The sequence below is a fragment of the Myodes glareolus genome, chromosome 23 (genome assembly GCF_982192425.1).
Source record: "Myodes glareolus chromosome 23, mMyoGla1.1, whole genome shotgun sequence".
Lineage (NCBI taxonomy): Eukaryota > Metazoa > Chordata > Mammalia > Rodentia > Cricetidae > Myodes > Myodes glareolus.
The window spans coordinates 57,273,917-57,293,237 of NC_142048.1; the positions used below are offsets into that span (position 1 = coordinate 57,273,917).

The 19,321-nt window shown below is 50.3% G+C and overlaps 1 protein-coding gene across 2 annotated transcripts in view; it reads right to left on the reverse strand.

The window, feature by feature from the left end:
- Positions 1-19,321, reverse strand: part of Col4a2 (collagen type IV alpha 2 chain) — a 137,277-nt gene that overhangs the window by 40,453 nt on the left and 77,503 nt on the right. For both annotated transcript variants that reach the window (XM_087900740.1, XM_087900739.1), the window contains exons 5-12: positions 10,526-10,660; positions 10,217-10,261; positions 7,186-7,302; positions 5,902-5,973; positions 5,181-5,216; positions 5,010-5,072; positions 3,393-3,428; positions 1,500-1,541 (exon numbers count right to left, since the gene is read on the reverse strand). In XM_087900740.1, the coding sequence (XP_087756866.1) occupies positions 1,500-1,541; positions 3,393-3,428; positions 5,010-5,072; positions 5,181-5,216; positions 5,902-5,973; positions 7,186-7,302; positions 10,217-10,261; positions 10,526-10,660 (546 nt within the window). The remainder of the gene's footprint in view (positions 1-1,499; positions 1,542-3,392; positions 3,429-5,009; positions 5,073-5,180; positions 5,217-5,901; positions 5,974-7,185; positions 7,303-10,216; positions 10,262-10,525; positions 10,661-19,321) is intronic.

The following is a 19,321-nucleotide window of genomic DNA, read 5'->3' on the forward strand; positions in this document are numbered from 1 at the left end:
AGAAGGGCACAGGACTTGGGTGACTGCACCTTCCCACCACCCATGCTATTTTGTTTTGCATAGCACTGAATATCTGTTTCCTACTGAAACAAAAATCTAAGCCATCACATCATCACATCAAAATTATCATAATCTAGGGTGACGTGAAGCGAACTTCCTTCTCCGGTTGTTTAGAATCTATGCGTTGAGGTCAGAGATCAGCCATAACTCCACACTGCACCTGCTTCTGCGGTCTACAGCCTTTGGTCGGTTTCTACACAAGGAAGTTGTTAGGTCTGACTCTGGTGTCACCGCGAGCAAAAGGTATTGTATGTGCTAAAGAGCAAAGGCTAGACCAAACACCTTAAGGGGTGGTCACTGTCCACCATCACAGCTGGCAAGCCTCGTTGACACCCTTCCTCCTTCAGGAATGGATGAACACAAAAGAACCTGATTGATTTTTCTCCTGCTGTTTCCACATATAAACGACACCGTGAGTAACAGGAGCGTCAGCAGACTGAGTGCTGGGTCACCCTCTGAAGAAGGCTTCTACGTGTGCTCAGAGCACTAACATGTTCAAAGACTGTTTAGGGCCTTGCTGTGCTCATCAGGATCCGATAGAGACCTTTGGTGGACTGCAGACCTGACTTCATCTCCTCCGACCCCCATGTGACTGTGCCCTCCTTCCTTTTGTTTTATTGTATGACTGTGGTGTATTTCACTGGAGGGGACTTTACATTTTTAAGTATTTTGATCCTTAATTTTTTTCACCCTTGATGTCTTAGGGATCCTGCTTTCTGTTTGTGGGGCTCAGTGAAAGAGCAGGGTGCCTACAGAATGACAGCTCTCACACCGGAGATCCCGAGGGGCACAGATGCTGTTCAGTGAGCGGCAGGCTCATGGGGAATGAGAATGTGGTTGGCTGGCTGGCTGTGGGCACCAGGCTCCTCTTCCAGGAACATGAAAGGGTAGCAGTAAGAGGTCACATGTCACATAATCCTTTTCTACGACTGAAGTCAGTCAGGGCAGTCATGTGACCTGTTTCCTGAGGTGGTTCCAGATCATTCTTTAGTTGAGTCCCCAGACTTTATTTATTTATTTTTTTCAAGGCAGGGTCTCTCTGTGTAGTGTTGGCTGTCCTGGACCTCGTTCTAGAGACCAGGCTGGCCTCAAACTCACAGAGATCTGCCTGCCTCTGCCTCCATGTTCTGGGATTAAAGGGGTGTGCTACCACCACCTGGTTCAGCTGAGTCCCTTTAATCATCTCTGGGTCCCACACATTAGAAGACACTCTTAGGAGACACCTCCACTTCCCAGTCCTTAAGACAGGTGGAGGTCACATGGCCCTGTCCGACTCTACGCCAACCTAGACAGTTCACTGATCCGCCACTGTCCCTGGAGTGTGGGTGACCTGACACTCAACCGTCATCTCTATGTGAAGTGTGCCTGCAGGTCACCTGGAGGGCACCAGGTCACCCTGGGCAGTGATGGTCACCAGTTCCTGTCATCGGTCTCTTTACCTTTTCACCCTTCTCTCCATAAAAACCAAGTCCTCGGTTGCCCTGGAAACAGAGATGGTGTCTGTGAGTTTGTAAGAACCGAGAATCACAGTGAAATAAAAGTATTTTCTAGAAGAAAAGAGGCCACGCCCTCCCCTGCCTGTGACCCTTGTGTCCATTAGGATCCTCTGTCTAAGGAAGGCCTGAGGAGCAAGTGGTGGAGCTGAGAGGGGTCCGTCCGCTGATGCTAGCACCTGATCCAAGGGAGGTCAGAGCTCACTCTCAGGCTCTGGGCCTTCTAAGAGAGAGGGCAGCCGAGACGACGGTCTAGACACCGTACCTGGAGATCCAAGTCATCTCATTTTGATAAAAGCCACCCTAGCTTCATAGCAACATTTCTTTCTTTTTAATGATTTTAGGGGCCTTAGCACTGATTACATTCCGTAATTATGGGCCTGTTTGGGTTGTTTTCTAGGGCAAAGTCAGGCCTGCGTCTCAGCCAGTGTTTATCTAACAGTTCCTCTGAGGAGCAGCTGGCTGGAGTCAGCTCTCCCTGCTGCCTGAGACCAGCAATGAGGAGCCACCCCGCAAATTCACACGGGCTTCCACACAGCGCTCTTTCCTGTTGTCCCCCCTCCCCCGCAGCATCTGTGCCTTTTTCCCAGGGTCTCTCTATTGCTACAGCAGACAAGAGTCACACAGGAACCCTGAAGTCCCTCTCTGCAGCCTACTGTCTGCCCCCTCCGATGCTGAGATATCATTGGAAAATAAAAAGCAAAACCTTTAATTACGTTCTGCTTTCCTTGCTTCGCCACCTGGCTGGGAGCTGAAATCAAAGCCCAGCATGGCGGCCATGGGAGTCCCTACAGCGTTAGCTGCTCAGAACTGCTTGTCAAAAGTTGCCAGGAAGTGACTTGGCCCAGGGTGAGGGGGCTGTTTGTATTTGCAGCAGCCAGGGGAGATCTGAGGCCAGAGCCTGGGCTGGGCCACTGCTTCCTTGGCCCTGCAGCCCTGCCGGCTTCCGCTGTCCTTGGCTGCAGGCCCTTCCCATCCTTCTTGGGGCTGTCTGATGGGGGTGAGTGTTGGGGGATGGGGAGGATCCAGGAGCCTCCTCAAGTTCCAGCTCCAGCTGGGAACTCTGTTGTAGGGGATGGGAGCCAGAGGGGTATGGGGGTGGGTGGCAGCAAGGTCACCAGGGGTCACAGAAATGGGACTGCCTATGGAGCAGGCGTGGGAATATGAAGACCCGCCTCTGGATACGGAACAGTGGATGGCTCGCACGAGCTTCCTGCTGGACCCCAGTATCTCTGATCAGATATTTTCCTCATCAACATTACTGAGTCTGGATACTTGTCCAACTTTCCCAGGTCCTAAGAAGCCCTGGCTCTGCTCTCTAAGGTTCAAACAAACCCCATGCTTGGTTCTGCTTCCAATATAACAAGTGGTCTGTCAAGGGAGCAGTGTGGCTCTGGGATCCAGCCTGGCTCAGAGGCACTGGACATGTCCCTAGTGCTGACCTGAGGCTCCCATGGATTCCCCCTACATCCAGGCAGGATGAGGGCTTCCCACTTCCTTGTGCACCCCGGAAAAGGGCACCCATAGATAAATAGGAGCTTCCCCTAGACTGTTCGCTCAGCTGCACATCCTTTTCATCACGGCTCATCGGTGTGATCTGCACCCAGCCACCGAGGCGTCATGGAGCCCCAAAGAGCATCACCCAGTGTCCCCACAGAGGCCCAGGCCAGGCGTTCAGATGCTCTGCAGGATCTCGTCCTACGCATCACGCCTTAAGCTACATAACGGCCCTCAGCGCTATCTACACCAGAAGCAGCTGTCAGCCAAGCTGTTCTCTGGTCAGAGAAGGAGGCATTCATCACCAAAGAGCCCCTCCCCACCCTGCCCCCACCAACTTACTGGTTGTCCTTTGGGTCCAGGGGGCCCCGGTGGTCCCTGCAGAAATACAAAGGCATGTATATATTTTTTTTCCCTCCTAGGACCCAGATGACATCTGCTTGGAGGCCCTGGGAAAAACATCGGCTATCCTCTTCGAACAGTATGGTCAGAGCTTCCCCACATCTGTCTTGGTGGGATGAAAAGCCAGGAGGAAGACCGGGTCACCGTCCTTGGAATGTGCTGCTGTCTGTCCACAGCTGTTCCCGGTTTGCTTGTGTGTGTTTGGGCTTGTGACTTCACCCGTGTCCTTGTTGTGCCTGTTTCTAGGCCTTGTGAGGCCCCAGGCCCTGTGGCTGTGGCCAGACCCCTCTGCTTTCCTGTGAGACTCCCCACAAGACACTGTCACAGTTTGACGGTGGAGTCACGGATGCTCATAGACAGAACAGACCTGTAGGTCAATCCCACAGGCAAAGCATCTCCATATGTGCGCCCTGAGGTTCTTTGAACTATGCTTTTCTTGGGCATGTGTGCGTGCATGCATGTGTATGAGCACATGTGTGAAGGCCAGTGGCCTTCCTTCATCACTCGACCATACTCTACCTTATTTTTTGAGACACGGTCTCACACTAAACCTGTTGCTTACCTTACCAATTCAGCTAGGCTGGCTGGCCAGCGAGCTTTGGGGATCCTCCTGTGTCCTCCTCCCCAGCCTGTGATTACAGCCGTGTGGTACCATATGGTTTCTCACATGAGGTTGGGGACAAAATTCAGGTTTTCGCGCTTACACGGTAAGCACATCACTGACCGAGCCAGCCCCTCTGAACTCTACTTAGAGGGAAATCCTAAGCTGTGCAGTTGCTGCTCTATGAGCTCAGTCGCAGGGAGCGCGGTGTGCATCACACTGCTCCATCTTGGCTGAATCTGCCACAGTGCTGGGGCAGAAAGCCTTCCGTCACATGAGGGTTTTGTAAAGATCAGGATCATGGCCACCGCTGACTATTACAGTCTGGAGGAAATGACAAGTACCCTCCCAGGCTGTGAGCATGCACACATGAGGGCAGCTTGAGTACCGAGAATGGGTTTCTGGAGTCAGACTCCCTTGTGTGTCCTATAAGGTCTATTTGCTAAGAAGTGCTCCTAATGAGGGAGACGTCTTCCCATGGTGGTTGAGATGTGCTCCGGGCTCAGTGTGGTGATGGGAACAGGCAGGGCTGGGGGAGCACTGGTCCCCTCCTCCTCTCCCGCAAGTCTTCCCTCATCTTGCTTCTATCCCATCATACTTTGCTGTGTCATTGTGTTGGAAGGCGGGGACTGACCTCCAATCAGTGGGCCATCCTACAAATGACGTTCAACGTCTCCCTTTCTACAGTGGCTATGACCCAGGTGGGATGTACCTAATATACGTGGCCAGGCCCAGAAAAAAAAAATCTGTTTCCTTCTTGCTTGCCTGAGTCGGGTATTTGGTTTGCTTTGGCCAGGGATGATGGGCCCCTTGTCACATAGTTAACATGGAACCCGGAGAACTTACATATGATGGGAGGAGCCAGTCTGAGGCTCAAAGGCAGCCAGAGGGTAAAAAAGGGTGCATTCACAGGTGACCTGACGTGGGCCTGGGGGTAACCAAGCACAGGGACTTACCGGTCTTCCGGGAGCTCCGACGGGACCCATCTGTCCTATTGGCCCTGGGCGGCCAGGAGGCCCCTGCGAGTGCACAAAGAAAACATGGCTTGAAGACAGGCAGATGGGCATGTCTACTCGGGTGTTTCTAAAGTTCTGTAAGGAGCAGTCCCTAATGAAAATGAAACTCACCTGGTAGCCGGGCACTCCAGGCTCTCCAGTTTCACCCTGGTTGAGAGGAAACAGGGTTAATTAAGAATTACTATTGTATGTGTGTGTGCTTATGGGTGCATGAGTTCATGCAGGCACATGTGTGGGCAAGTGAGGCCAGAAGCCATTATCAAATGTTATTCCTCAGGAGACAACCACATGTTTTTTTTTTTTTTCTTTTTGTTGTTGTTTTGTTTTGTTTTTTTGAGACAGTCTCTCATTGGTCTGGAGATCCCTAAGTAGGCTATTCTGGATGACCACTGAACCTGTCTTCAGCTCCCCAGTGCTGGGATTAAGTATAAATCGCGGTGGCCCACTTTTTAACACAGGTTTGGGGATTTTAACTCAGACCTTAGGCTTGCAAGGCAACTGAGCCATTGCTTAAACCACTAAGAGCTGCTGGGTTTAAGCATCATTGTGTTTGTCTACCTCAATGTAGGGCAGAGTTGGAAATAAGCATGAAATATACAAGCCCTGCCAGACCCAGGCATTTGGCCTGGGGCATTGAGAATGGGGTGGGGGAGGGGAGGTAAATACACCCCAAACAGAATGTGAGGGCTGCAGCCACAGCCTTGAGTCACACCATTGCTCTGTCAATTCCTTCCCTGCATTCCTTCTTTCACCCACAGCTAATTCCTAACTAGAATTGTTGACACTTTCCATGGGATCCCCGAGTCCCGGCTCCCGCCTATGGCAAACATACCCTGTATTTGTCGCGGTCTCCTTTAGAAAATGCGTACGGTTCACCTTTCTGTCCCTTGGGTCCTTGGGGCCCCTAAATTAGCAGATACACCATAGAAAGAAAAACACAGAAGAACCCGTTATCTTCCAGCATGACCGTGCTGACACAGGAGATTGTCTGGTTTACAATGTCCAGTGTCCCCACAGATTATCCAGGCACCCCCTGTACCAACTTCCTTAGGGTCCAACTATAAGTCTGACGCTTTTTATTTCATACTCTTAGAGTTAAAATGGAAACACTTTATAGGATTTAAATTATCTTCAGGACCTTCATAATCATTTCCTGTTACAGAACTACGTTATCTTTTCTTTGTAATGGTATTGGTGCCCAACAATATAAATATTTTACAGATATTTAATACAGAAAAGTGACTTGAGCTATGCCAATGATAGGCAGTCTGTACATGACCTTTGAATATCTATATGTAATCATTATTTTGCAGTGACACATGTTTCTTGGTCATGAAACTTAAGCTTGACGGACAGAAATGTAATGCAGTCCACTGAAACAATGAACCACCCAGAAAGAGATGGGTGAGTTGGCACTGCAAGGTGGAGGCGGAGCCCAGTGGCCATGGAAACCAACTCGCTGCAGGATGGAGCTGGGGATGCTTACACAGGGCTTCTTCTCACCTCGGTGCGTCTTTAAAAAATGCAAAGGCTTAATGAGAAGACCTGAATTTGAGAATACTGTTCTGAAAGAGCAGCTTAGGGTTCTTGGCTAAGATTTCAAGAATGAGGTCGCCAAATGGACAATTTCAGGAATATTATTTCATATCTGCCTCTTTGTAGATGCTGGAGAACCGGACCGCTTTCCAGGTCCCCAGAGATCCTATCATCTGATTCCTAACAGACACTTGGGACAAGATTCGAGCTTTCTGGTTCTAGCTGCGTTGCTACAGCCATTCCTGTTACTTGACCTAGAGTACTGGGGGAGATGGCGTGACCCTTGTAACACAGTGGGCGAGAACATACATCAAGTCACCTGTCTTCCACCTAACAGGGAGTCAGGAGTAGGGACAATGAACTTTCTGAACCCAGGACAGTTAGTAACAAAAAAAGAAAGAAAAAACTGGGCAGGAAAAGCAATTTCCACCAACCATGATGGCAAGGACAAGGCTTGGCAGAGGTGGCCCTCCTGGCAGGAACCTGGGAAGTGGAGCCAATGCCATGATATGTTCGGTCCAGGTACACTGCCATCTAGACTTCCAGGCTAAACATACCACCACGCTGCCCTTATACTCACAGGGAGGCCAGGGAAGCCCCCAGGTCCAGTGGGCCCTTGTGGCCCTGCGTCTCCTTTGGTTCCATTGCAACCATCATAGCCGGGTCTTCCTCGGGGTCCGCCTTGCCCTGGGTGTCCCTGGAAAGCGGAATGCAGGGTAAACAGTCACGCTGTCACACAATCGATCCGTAAAACGGCGGGAGATGTTCTCAAAAGCCGCAGCACCAGCACAAATCCAAAGAAAAAGATAATTCAAAAATGGATGAAGAAAGGGATGGAACATTAAACAAGCAGAGATGCAGGCAGGCCATAAGCAGGTGCAAGGCTGAAAGGGCGGGGTGCCGTGCCTCACAGGTCCTAAGGAACGTATCTTTCTCTGCCTCGCTCCTTCAGCAGGCAGTGGGAAGAAGAAATCCTGAAGGCCTGTAAGAGGTGTTAGAGGCGGCAGCCTCACTGAACAGTGGATGATGAGCCAGAGGGGCCAAATCTCAAATGAAGGCGGGAGTCATACCCCAGAGTTGCCTGGATCAGCTTTCTTTGGTGACATACTGCTTTAATGGTTTTGTTGTCATTTGAGACAAGGCCTCGGTAAGGAGCCTAGGCTGGACGCCAACTTGAGAGCCTCCTGCCTCTGCTTCCTAAATGCTGGGGTTATAGAAATATACCACCATGCCCTGCAAAGTTTTAGATTTAGGCATGGGTACCAGAACCATGAAGTAGTCAGAAATGCCAACTGGGGAGGCAACTTGACCAAGCGTCTGCCGCATGACCAGAGGGGCGTGGGTAACCCTGAGCTGGTTCAGACAAATGGGCAGAGCCAATAGCCTACAACTGATGCTTTATTAGAGCACAGACTGCTATGAGATTTACCTAAAAAGTACTCATTTAGATGTGTTTTCTAATTGTGGAATTTCTTTAAGTGATGTATCTTGGTAAAAATCAAACATATTCCAAAGTGGTTTCTGAGGCCATTTTGGATGCTTTTTTTTCCCCCTCTGAAAAATTTAAGAGTCTGGAAACAAATCCCACATAAACAATGATACTGAAAAATACTCAAAGATTTCTTTCTTTGCACATCTCTTTGCTTTGGGCAGCGTTGGCCTGTACTTTGAGCAGTTGTACTGTGGTGAGTCAGGTGTCCCTGTCGCTCTGTGAGTCCAGGAATGTCCCTTCTGCTTTCTGGTGGCCTTCTGGGTAATGACAAGAGGGGCTTCTAGACCCGGCCTTTTGGTTCTGCTGCAAGGAATTAACTTTCTTCAGGTTCTACCTAAGCTCCTCTTCCCCTGCGGCATTTCCCTGAAACCTATGGTTGAGGTCTGAGCCCGTTGAGTGAAGACTGCCTGCCTACCGTGGTTCCTTCCCAGACCCGACCTACAACACCAGACAGTGGTCTTCATTTACAGCTGAGCTTTGAAGAGAGTGCCTAGTCACTCTGACCTAAACACCCACCCTGCAGGATCTCCTCAGACACCCGTCCCTGGGACACAGCTCTGAGCTCCTTATAGCTGTTGCGTTACACAGCTTTGAACATGTAACACGATGCAGTCCCCTTAAGATCAAGATTCACAAACTGATGGGCGCTGACACATGACACTCAGGCCACACCGTCTGGGCTGTGAGTAGCGCCGAAACTGTGGAAACGGCAGTGACTGTCCCTCTGACTTGGTAATCATCTGCTTCTGATATGAAATAAACAAGCAGGTGAAAAAAATTGAACGGGAATGAGACATATCGGTTTCCATTCTATCCCATAATGTCCCTCCATCTTAATTAATTTGGATTACCAAACCATCAATACGGGAACTGTCGTCCAAAGAGTTCCAAGAAGTAGTTTAAAACATGGGCAATTTAACTTTCAGGCTAGTTGTGGGAAAACATTTTTTATGATTTGTTTATCTCTGCCCATTTCTCAAGATCCCAAGCAATGCGACAGTTACTTCCTTCTTGCCGACTACAGTGTGGTGTAACCCCAAGTCTTCTGGAGCACACTACAGTGACACTGAGGACCTGGGACTGCTGGACTCATGTTCCGGTAAACATGGCCACCTTCCTTCTGCCCCCACTTTCCTGGTTCCTGCTCCTTCCTGGTACTGGTGGTGCTAGCAAAGTCAGGGAGCCATCTCCTTCCTTCCCTGTGTGTGCACAGTAAGGGGGGAGACACATGCTAGTGGGGCAGGCTGTGCACACTCTGAGGTTCAGAGTCTGTGCCTCTAGCTGCAGCAGCAGACAAAGGGGGCGGGACAGGGCATGTGATAAACACACTCTTCTCTGAGCTCAGGGCTGGCCTGGATGCCTGGGAATCTGTTGGCTGAGTCCTATGAGGAAGGCTGTGTGTGAGTCAGGATGGCTTTTGTTCTTGTTTTTTTTTTTGCCACAAGAAGCAAAGTAAACTAGCTCATAAAAACACTTTTATTGCATTTTGAGATTTTCTCATGAGCAAATTATGCTCCTCCATCCCCGTGTGTGTGTGTGTGTGTGTGTGTGTGAGAGAGAGAGAGAGTTGTGTGTTGTGTGGGCGTGGTGACCTATTCTGTAGCTCAGGTTAGCTTTGAACTCATGGCAATCCCCCTGCCTTAGCCTCTCAAATGCTAGGATGAAAGGCATGAACCACACCCCACTCGAAACTTTCCTTTTGACTTGCTGTGTGCAATCGCCTCAGAGAGTCAGGGCTGCTGCAGAAGCCACTGTGGGGCTTCCTTCCATCCCAGTACTTGCTGGGCCACTTTATACTCAGATTGCCCATGTGGCCGATGAACTCTTAAGGCCCGCTCTTTGCAGACCATCTGTGAATTAGGTTCTATCTTTCTGGCTGCTAACAAGGTCAAGTTTTAACCAAGTAGACGTGATTCTGCAGCCCTATCTATAAGGGCCTTCAGGAAGGAAACCCATTGTTTGTCTGGAATCCAGGAGAAAGCCAAGCACAGAGAAACCCCCACCCCGTTTGATGCTATAAACAAAGCAGCCGATTCATTTCAAAGGTTTCTTTAAGTTACAAATGCATTGCTTGGAACACACACACAATGTTTAACCTCTCATCTTCCCAGACACTTACAGGAATTCCATCTGCTCCCGGGAATCCAGAGACGCCTCTCGCCCCCTGGGAAGAATCGGAACAATTAACAAGAGCAGAAAGGCCCGGTGCCACCCACGACAGAGGACCCCAGCCAGGACCTCCAGTGCCACCCACAGCAGAGGACCCCAGTCAGGACCCCCAGTGCCACCCACAGCAGAGGACCCCAGTCAGGACCCCCCAGTGCCACCCACAGCAGAGACCCCCCCCGTGTCCCAGTGACACCCACAGCAGAGCCCCCCCTGTGTCCCAGTGCCACCCACAGCAGAGGACCCCAGCCAGGACACCTACCACATCTCCTTTTGGTCCAGTTGGCCCAGGAGCTCCCCGTTCCCCTTTGTCTCCTTTGCGGCCTTGTAGTCCTGGGAAGCCTTGCAACCCTGGAGGCCCATTGTACCCCTGGGTGCCCACTGACCCTGGCTGACCCTGTGGGGACAACATAGGTTCAGCGTCACAGTTAAAATTAATGCATTCTCAGTCACAATCATCTCCCAAACCGTACTTCCCATTCTCCAAGATCTACCATCTGCAGGAACGTTAGATAAATGGCCGTCTCCTAGCAGAGCCACCACAGAAGGATCACTGGCTGAGGAAAGAGGTCAGAGAACTTCGGGAGAAACGTGTCCAGTATGGAAAATGAGAGACTTGATAGATGAGGTTGATGGTGAGCGATCAAATGTTGAGTTACAATGACAGAATCAACAAGCTTGGCTTTTAAAAGTCTCTTTCGGGTAAAACGCTCGCAGCAATTTTCTCAGTCGAATACATACAGGAGTACACAAAGCATAGTATATCCTGACAATGGAACATTATAGCCTTAAACAGAAAGTACAGACACATGTTCCGACAGGCGTGAACTCCGAAGACATATGCTTATGAAATAATTAGCAATAGCAAATACTAAAGGGTCCCATTTATGTGAAGTCACTAAAGGAGTCAAGACCTGGGCACTGGCACACTTCTAAGCCCTGCGCTGCCCCGGGAACAGGGGGAGTTGTCCATCTTTGCTTCCGATCTTTTCCTCCATTGCCCACACGGACAGTCTTTACTGTAAAGTGCATGTCTTGACTGAGTGTTGAGAGGCCATCTTTAGTGTCTCACAGTACTTAATGAGAAGACAAATCTCACGGGAGGTGAGGTATTGGGCAGATGTCATGGAGGTGCCACCCGGGAGCAGGGAGACCTTACTCTGGACTCTTCATGCCTTTCTCCTACTGGTTCTTGCAGGAGTCAGGGGTCTGTGGGTGGAAGAGTGTCCTTTGAAGACGAGATGGGTAGGAGATCCACCCCACAGCTCGGGCACCCTACCTCCTCAACCCAAGGGGAGTCTGCAAAGGTCCCTGGGGCTCCATCTGGGTCATTGTCTGAGTGGCAGATATGGAGCTCTCTCCCCATCCTTCATGCCTTCCAGCATCATTCAGTCATGCACCAGTAAATAAATACCCAGCCGGGGGTGGGGGGGGGCGGCAGACTCAGCATCCTGAGTGGTGGAGTCCATGGATCTTGGCCACTTTGAAGAACACTCCAGACAGGAGACTGGTCCCACTGTGTGGCTTCTCATGAGGACAGTGGCCCTGTGGGCTGTACACAGGACCACTGATCTCACCCTGCCTCTGAAGTACTTTGGTGTAACGGCTGTTTGTATGTTTGGGAAAAGAGCATGTTTTGGCTTTGACTCTTGTGGGTCTTTTCTAGTCACACCCATCTTGCTGTAGCTCGCGGTGGTAACGGGTCTAGCTTTCCTGGAACGAGACACACGCAGCGAACCCACACTTCCCCGTGTCAGGTGGAGGCCACCCCTCGTCAGCGTTCACAGCCATCACTCCAGGGGCACGGGGCGCTTCTCACAGTGGCATCTATCCTTACTGTTCACACCCTGCAAGTCTGCCAGGGAGGTTAATCATTCTACACCCGAGGAATGCACAGATCCCCAGCCGCCACTGGACCCGTGTGTGGGACACAAGGCCACCTTCATCCCTCATGCTCAGACCCCTTCGGGGGGGGCCCCTGTGGACTCGTTTCTCCTCCACCGCCAGGACTCCTAACCTGCTCTACTCGGCTGGGTGTCTACCTCTGGGGTAAGCTCTAGTCTTGTCTCTGGAGCACACTGCCACCTCTTCATTGCACAACCCAGTGGTTTCCCTCACCTTGCAATCCTCACCTTTATCTAGATCCAAAATACTTGCCTGGCCTCAGAAGGAAATCCAAACCCATTAAGCAGTCCCTCCCCATTCTTCTTCCCTGGTCTCTGGCAGCCACCTTCTGTCTCTGTGGTGTCCCTGCTCTACGAATCGACAGAAATGAAATCACATGATGTGTGTGTGTGTGTGTGTGTGTGTGTGTGTGTGTGTGTGAGCTTTTGAGTCTGGCTTCCTTCCCTTAGCGTAACGCTTTGGGGGCTCATCGACACGGTGGCACAGACCAGTACCTCATACTCATGGTTGATTATTTTCCCTTTGTATGAATATAACAGCCTGTCCTTTCCTCTACTGATTGGTATATTTGAGTGTTTCTGTATGTGTGACTGGCCATGTGCGCCGTAGCACACATCTGGAGGTCAGAAGACAGCTTAGTGGAGTCAGGCCTCTGGCTACCTTAACACAGGCTTCCAGTGCACTGCATACACTTTCTTTGCTGAGCCATCCTGCTGGCCCATCCCGCTTCTGCTACTTTGAATAGTCCTCTTATTGGCACGTTTGTCAAACATCTGGCCAAGTTCCTCCCGTCAGTATTCGGTGTCTATTCTCAGGACTCAATGAATCCCATGGCAGTCCCACATTTATGTTTCTGAGTTGTGACTCAACGTTTCCCCCAGTGACTGCACCATTTCACGGTCCTACCAGAAATGCTCTAATCTCACTTCACCCCCACCAATGTTACCTTCTTCTTTTTTGGCTTTAGCCCATCTTGTCAATGTGAACAACTTCTCCTGAGTGTTGACGGACTAGAACACTCCACAACATCCAGGCTGCTTCTCTCCGGGAAGGGGGAGGGAGCATCTGGGGAGAATGTGTGCTGGGGAAGGGGGAGGGAGCATCTGGGGAGAATGTGTGCTGGGGAAGGGGGAGGGAGCATCTGGGGAGAATGTGTGCTGGGGCCCGGACCTGGCTGGGCCTTTGTGCACACCCCAGCGTGCTCCTGGGAGGTGTGTCTGGACCATCAGGCTGGGACTTTCCCCAGGACGTCCTGCCAGGTGGGGAAGTGTGCCGTGGAGCGTGAGCAGCAGCTGCACACGCAGGTGATGAGGGTTTCCCTTTGTGCTAATCAGCGGCGGCAGATGCTTCCATCCTCTGATGAAAAGTCCAGCCCTGAAAGCTTATTTCCATCTCTTCCTTTCCTTGTATAAAGAGGTTAAAAATAAAGCTGCCCCGAGAGAAGGTGTCCACACACCAACCTCAAAATCCCAAACCGACAAAGCTCTTCAAATTCCTGCAGTGTCCCTGCCGATCTCCTCCCTCCTGTAGCCTCCATCTCCATAGTGGAGGGACACAGGCTGAACCTTACAAGCCTGGGACACTACAAAGCACCTATAAGAGCATGTGCTTTACCCTGCCTTCCCCCGCCTCCATCCCATTCTATCCACAGGATGAGTTTCCCAGGAAGTGGAACAATGAAAACCATCCTTTCACCATGCATCTCAGGGAGGTGGCCCACCAGAAGTTCAACAGCAGCAATCCCATTTTTTCCCTTGGTGATGGCGTGGAGAAGGACCGAGCACCAGTGGGGAGGAGCCATAACTAGGCTTAGAAAGGATCAGCATTGAGGGCTGTCTGCCTAGCTCCTAGCTGACTGAGTTCTGTCCTTGTGTCTCTGTGTGAGGTTATTGCAACTCCACGCTAAATTCATTAGAAGTCCAGCGTCCTAGGCGTGGCTCTGGAACTTGAATCTGTATTTCACACAGCCCCTGGAGGTTCCTGTGTGCATTGCTGCTGAAATACCTCCATGTCCCTACCACCCCACTTCCCTCCACTGGGCACTTAAGGGAGGAGATGGTTATCTTTTAATAAGAAAGATCTCTTTAGGACTAAGTCGTAGCTCAGAGAAAGGTCTGGTTTTTGAGTCAGACTATGGGCAAACACATTCTGTCAGTTAAATATTAACTTTAATAAAATTTCCCTACGAGACAGAATAAACAGGACAGGGGTTTGTCCATTCGACATCCTGTTCTTCTTCCCTTTCTGGAGTCATGACTGCTATGTACCTGGGTCACCACTTGTTTCTGGCAGAGGGCGAGGCCCAATTCAAAGCCAACTTTATTAAGTTCTATGGTTCTGCAGGAGGCGGGCATAGTCTCCTAGCCTCTGAGAGTGCTCCTGAACTTGGAAAAGTTCACATCTGGACAAAGGACAAGGTGTCATCAGACTGTGAGCATGCAGATGTGCCCGGACATCGGGACAAAGGCCAGAGAAGCCCCAACACTTGTCTCCAAGGACAGTCCAGCAGGATGCTCAGTCTGGCTGCAGCCTTTCCTGCTAGAGCAGAATAGACCCCGGTGACGCAAAGCCCAAGGCTGAATGGTAGGAAATTCCCGCTCCTTCCAAGCTGACCCTTCCTGTCTCACCTTTCCTGGGGCACTAGTCACAGACCCTCCTGCCCTCTCCAGCTCCTTGTAGACTCTCCCTTCCTCCAAGGGCAGCAGACCATGGCTCTTAGTGAACCTGGGAAATCCCTAAGTCCTCGTGAATTTCTGTAAGCCCTATGGCACACACTGGAAAATATGCAAGATATCCGCATAGGTGGACATCTTCAGGATCCGGGAGACTTATTCTTTACCCCAGAATTTCAGACTGTCTCTTGTGTTCATAAGGACGTCCAGTTCACATGTGTGAACATGTTAGATCATCGCAGTGCGAGTTAAAGAGGACCAACTAAGCAATGTTGGATTCGTTATATGACACAGGATGATAAGGGCCTCAGAACTACTCTCCAAAATGATTTAGCAGATTGTCGTTAAAACATAAAGAACAGCAGGGCTTGGTGAGATGGCTCAGTGGGCACAGGCGCTTGCTGTCAAGACTGACAATCTGATTTCCATCCCTGGGACTCACACGGTGGAAGGAGAGAGCAGACTCCCAAAAGTTGTTCTCTGACTGATACACACATACACAAATGCCAAGGCACAAGTGTCCCCCTCTCCCACAAATATATGTGTATATGTGTGTGTGTAATAAAAATGTTAAAGTAAATAAAATACCCATGTGAGGAAGCTATAGTCTAGGACTCTACAGGAACATTGCACTTGAAATGGATCACATTCAAGTTAAAGAGATAAACATAAAAAAAACCCAGCCAACCATCACCATCACCACCACCATCATCACTACAACCATCACCATCACCACCACTGTCATCACCGTCACCAAACACCACCACCGCCAAAACTGGCTAGAAGAAAACACTGCAGCGAAACTTTGGGTTGTAAAAGATTTCTTAGACACAAAAATCACATAACAAAATAGTCGACAAGATTAAAAAGTTTGGTTCTTCAAATCCTGCTGAAAACAGAAAGGCACTGAACTAGTTAAGTTCGGCCGGCCCTAACTAGATTAAGGGCTCTCTGGCATTCTTCTATCACAGCCTCTGGCAGCTTCTTCTCTGCACTTGTGTACCTGGGAAGCTTGGGCCATGTCTCATTTCAGCCTCTCTCTAAGCACTCACCTTCCGCCTGCGGCTCTCTGGCTCTTCCCACCTGGTTCTGCTTTTAGAGCATTTTCCTCCTGTTTCTGTGGTTTTGAGGTCTGAGCCCAGGGTCTGGCACCTGTGAGACAAGTGCTCTGCCACTGTTCTACACCCCCAGTCTGAACCCCTTTGGAGGCTACTATAGCGACATCACAGTTTCTGAGGTTCGGCCAAAGGGGGATGCCCTTTGGAGGAGGCCCACCACCCTCATCTGTCCCGGCCACAAGTTCTGTAGACCCTTTGAGCCTTTCAGGAAATACTTCCTCTTGCCTTAGCCCTGCACCAGCCCTCTAGAACTGCTGATTGCTGGCTCCACGGAGGGTTTGGCCTAGCTGTCTGCATAGCAGACGGAATGCTGCCCAGGCTCTCATGATGAAATCATCAGGGAGACCACCCAGACTCATGGAAGGAGGCCTGTGTATCAGACCACGCTCAGCATCTGATTAGATAATGAAATATCGTGGGCAGCCGAGGTGTGGGTGAGGCAGGGCTATGGAATGCTGGATGCACCTCCTTCAAGGAGGCTCAGGGCTGGTAATGTTTGAACCTGGCTGCTCTGTGGACAACTGCCCACGATGAGCTGAACATGCTTAGCAATGGGTAGGACTTGGGGGAGGGTCAAAAGTTTCAAAGAATCAGGGGTGTGTACCGACATCAGTCTGCAAAAATCTATAAAAGGAAGAATTTTAATGTTTACTGAGCATCTCAGTTTTGAAATGTAGTCAACATTCCTGGTGGGAGGAACAGGGCCAGGGGACAAAAGTGCAATTTGAGTGGTCAACACCAGGCGGCAGCCAGCCTCAGCCTCGAGGCTGACTTGAAGGCTCTGAGCCTCTCCAGGGTCACACGACTCATCTCTTGGGGACAAGAGGGCAAGCCCCTCATTTGTCATGGGTGCTAACCTCCCTTAGGAATAATCCTGAGGAAAACTGTGACTGCCTGGTTCCAGTCAGTCCAAGGGGCTGTCACATTCCTCTCCCCTTTGACAGAGTGCTTGAACTCAGTCTTTACTCTGGTGGTCCATGCAACAGTGACTTTATGTGACTTTAGATTGAATTCCTCCCCGGGTCTGAGTCAGAACACACCTAACAGGCCTGAATCCAGGGCATTCTTGCTTAGAGTCATTTCTAGCTTTCTTAACACATTAGATTTCAATTCCTACAAAGACCAGGAGCACATATCATTAGTATGTCCATGCTTTGTGGGGAAACTGAGACGGGAGTGTGGTCAGCTAGCCTTGTGCATTCTGGGAGAGTGACTTCACACGGCAAGTGGCCATGGGACTCTGGAGATCCAATGGCAACCTAGGCATGATCACTGCAGACAGAGCTGAGCTGGAACTGAGGTGTGAAACCAGGCAAGGCAGGGCAGGTGTGACTAATGTGGACAGGAGTGTCTCCCAAACAGCTGGGGGAAGAAGCATAGACAGAAGTTTCTGTCCCGCCGGTCCTGCAGCCGTTCAGTCCTAAAGAAACACACAGAGGCTTATCAGGGCACAGCTGGCAGCAGTGTGGTTTAGGAACAAGATAAAAGGGTATAAAAGTGACTTCTCACTGAAAGGCTGGGAGGCAGACGGCAGATGGTGGACAGCCTGCAGGCAGATGGGGTCTCTGGGTGGTTGGGAGCAGAGCAATGGTGGTGGCCGTGCATGCTGCTTGGCTACCATGACCTACTTGAGAAGGGAGGGGAATTATTGCAGTCTCTGAATGGCTGGAACCCCATCAGAGACCGAGGAGGCACCATAAGGCACCTAAGTGTGTGTCATGTGAACTAAAAGCTAGAGAATGTCTTCTACCGAGAGATCTCACCTGACCTGGGACAAGTACACTCCAGACCGAAAGGGCCAGAGGGAGGGCATGGCTGGGTGGTGACATTTTCTATTCCTCTTTTCTTATATTCGTGTGGCCTCTCATGTGTTTTTGTTTATTTGATGTTTTTATGTTTTGAGACAGGGTCTCATCTAGCCCAGGCTGGCCTCAAAAGCTACATAACCAAGGATGACCTTGAACTTCTGATCCTCCTGCCTCTACCTCCCCTGGGATAACAGTGTGAGTCCCTATGCACAGTGGATGCTGGATGCCGTGCTGGGGATCAAACCCAGGGCTTTGTGTATGCTAGGTACTCTGCACACCAATTAAGCTGAAGTCTCAGCCCCTTGCTGGAGAAAGAACCCACACCCTTCACGTGGTAGGTAAGAACTCTGCCACTGGGCTAGACGACAGCCCTAACCCTTAAAGTCTGGTGGTTAGTCCACACCAGGTCACACATAGCCTTTCTTCCCTGCACCTTTAGAAGGATCTGCTTCTTGGGGTGCTCATGAGAAGACCCTCCAGTCCCCGAGGGCTGTGCTTCCCTACAGAACCACTCTATGACACCGTCCCAGCCCTCAGGCTGAGGTTGTCTTTTGGGCAGTGACTAAGAGGCAGAGCTCACAGCTAACTGTGGCTCTGCAAGTGACTCCCTGGTGTCCTGTATTTCCTTCCCCTGATTTCCATCTCAGATGACCCTTTCGATGACACGGAACGCATATCCAAAAATGAAAACAGAACACAGTGACCAATCTTCCATCTAGTCTGTGGGGAGATCAGGGATGGCTCAGTTACCCAGACAGGAGGCCCAAGACCCAGTGACACTCTTCTGCATTCCAGAGGGTGACTCAGCAGGGCATGTTCTCAGGACACACGACAAGCTCTTTTCTCTAATTCCTTTTCTTTTCTCTTTCCTTTCTTCCTTTCTTTCTTTTATTTTTTTCTTGAGGTGGGCTTTGTGTAGCTCAGGCTGGACCCAAGTGCACCCTGCAACAATGGATGGATGCCTTCTGACCCTCCTGCCTCCACAGCAGGAAGTGAGGACTGGACTGGGGCTCTGATGTTGGGCAAGCACTTTAGCCACCGAGTTACATCTCTACCCTTCTTTCTGAAGATTTTACTTACTTTTATTTTATGTGCATGAGTGTTTTGCCTGCGTGTATCTATGTGTACCGTGTGTAAGCAGTGCCCGAGACCTACAGAGAAAGGTGACTCTCTCAGAACTGGAGTTAGGGACAGTTGTGAACAGCCACATGGATTCTGGGACTGGAAGAATCCAGGACCCTTACGAAAGTAGCTAGTGCTCTTAGCTGCCGAGCCATCGCTAGCTCACATCCAATTCTTTCCCTTTACGACATTTACATTTTTATTTTATTGTCTTTATTTTTACTTTATGGGTGTGCTGCCTGCATGTATGTCTGTGCCTCACTGTAGAGCCTGGAGCTCATGTTGGGACCAGGAGAGAGTGTCAAGTCTCACCTTTGTTGGCATTTTTTTTTGTTTTGTTTTAAAGAAGAAAAATAGCTAGCAATTTTCTTCAACAAAATGACAGTAGACACTGAGCATGGCTCACCTGCCCATAAGTGTGCCAAAGGGTTGG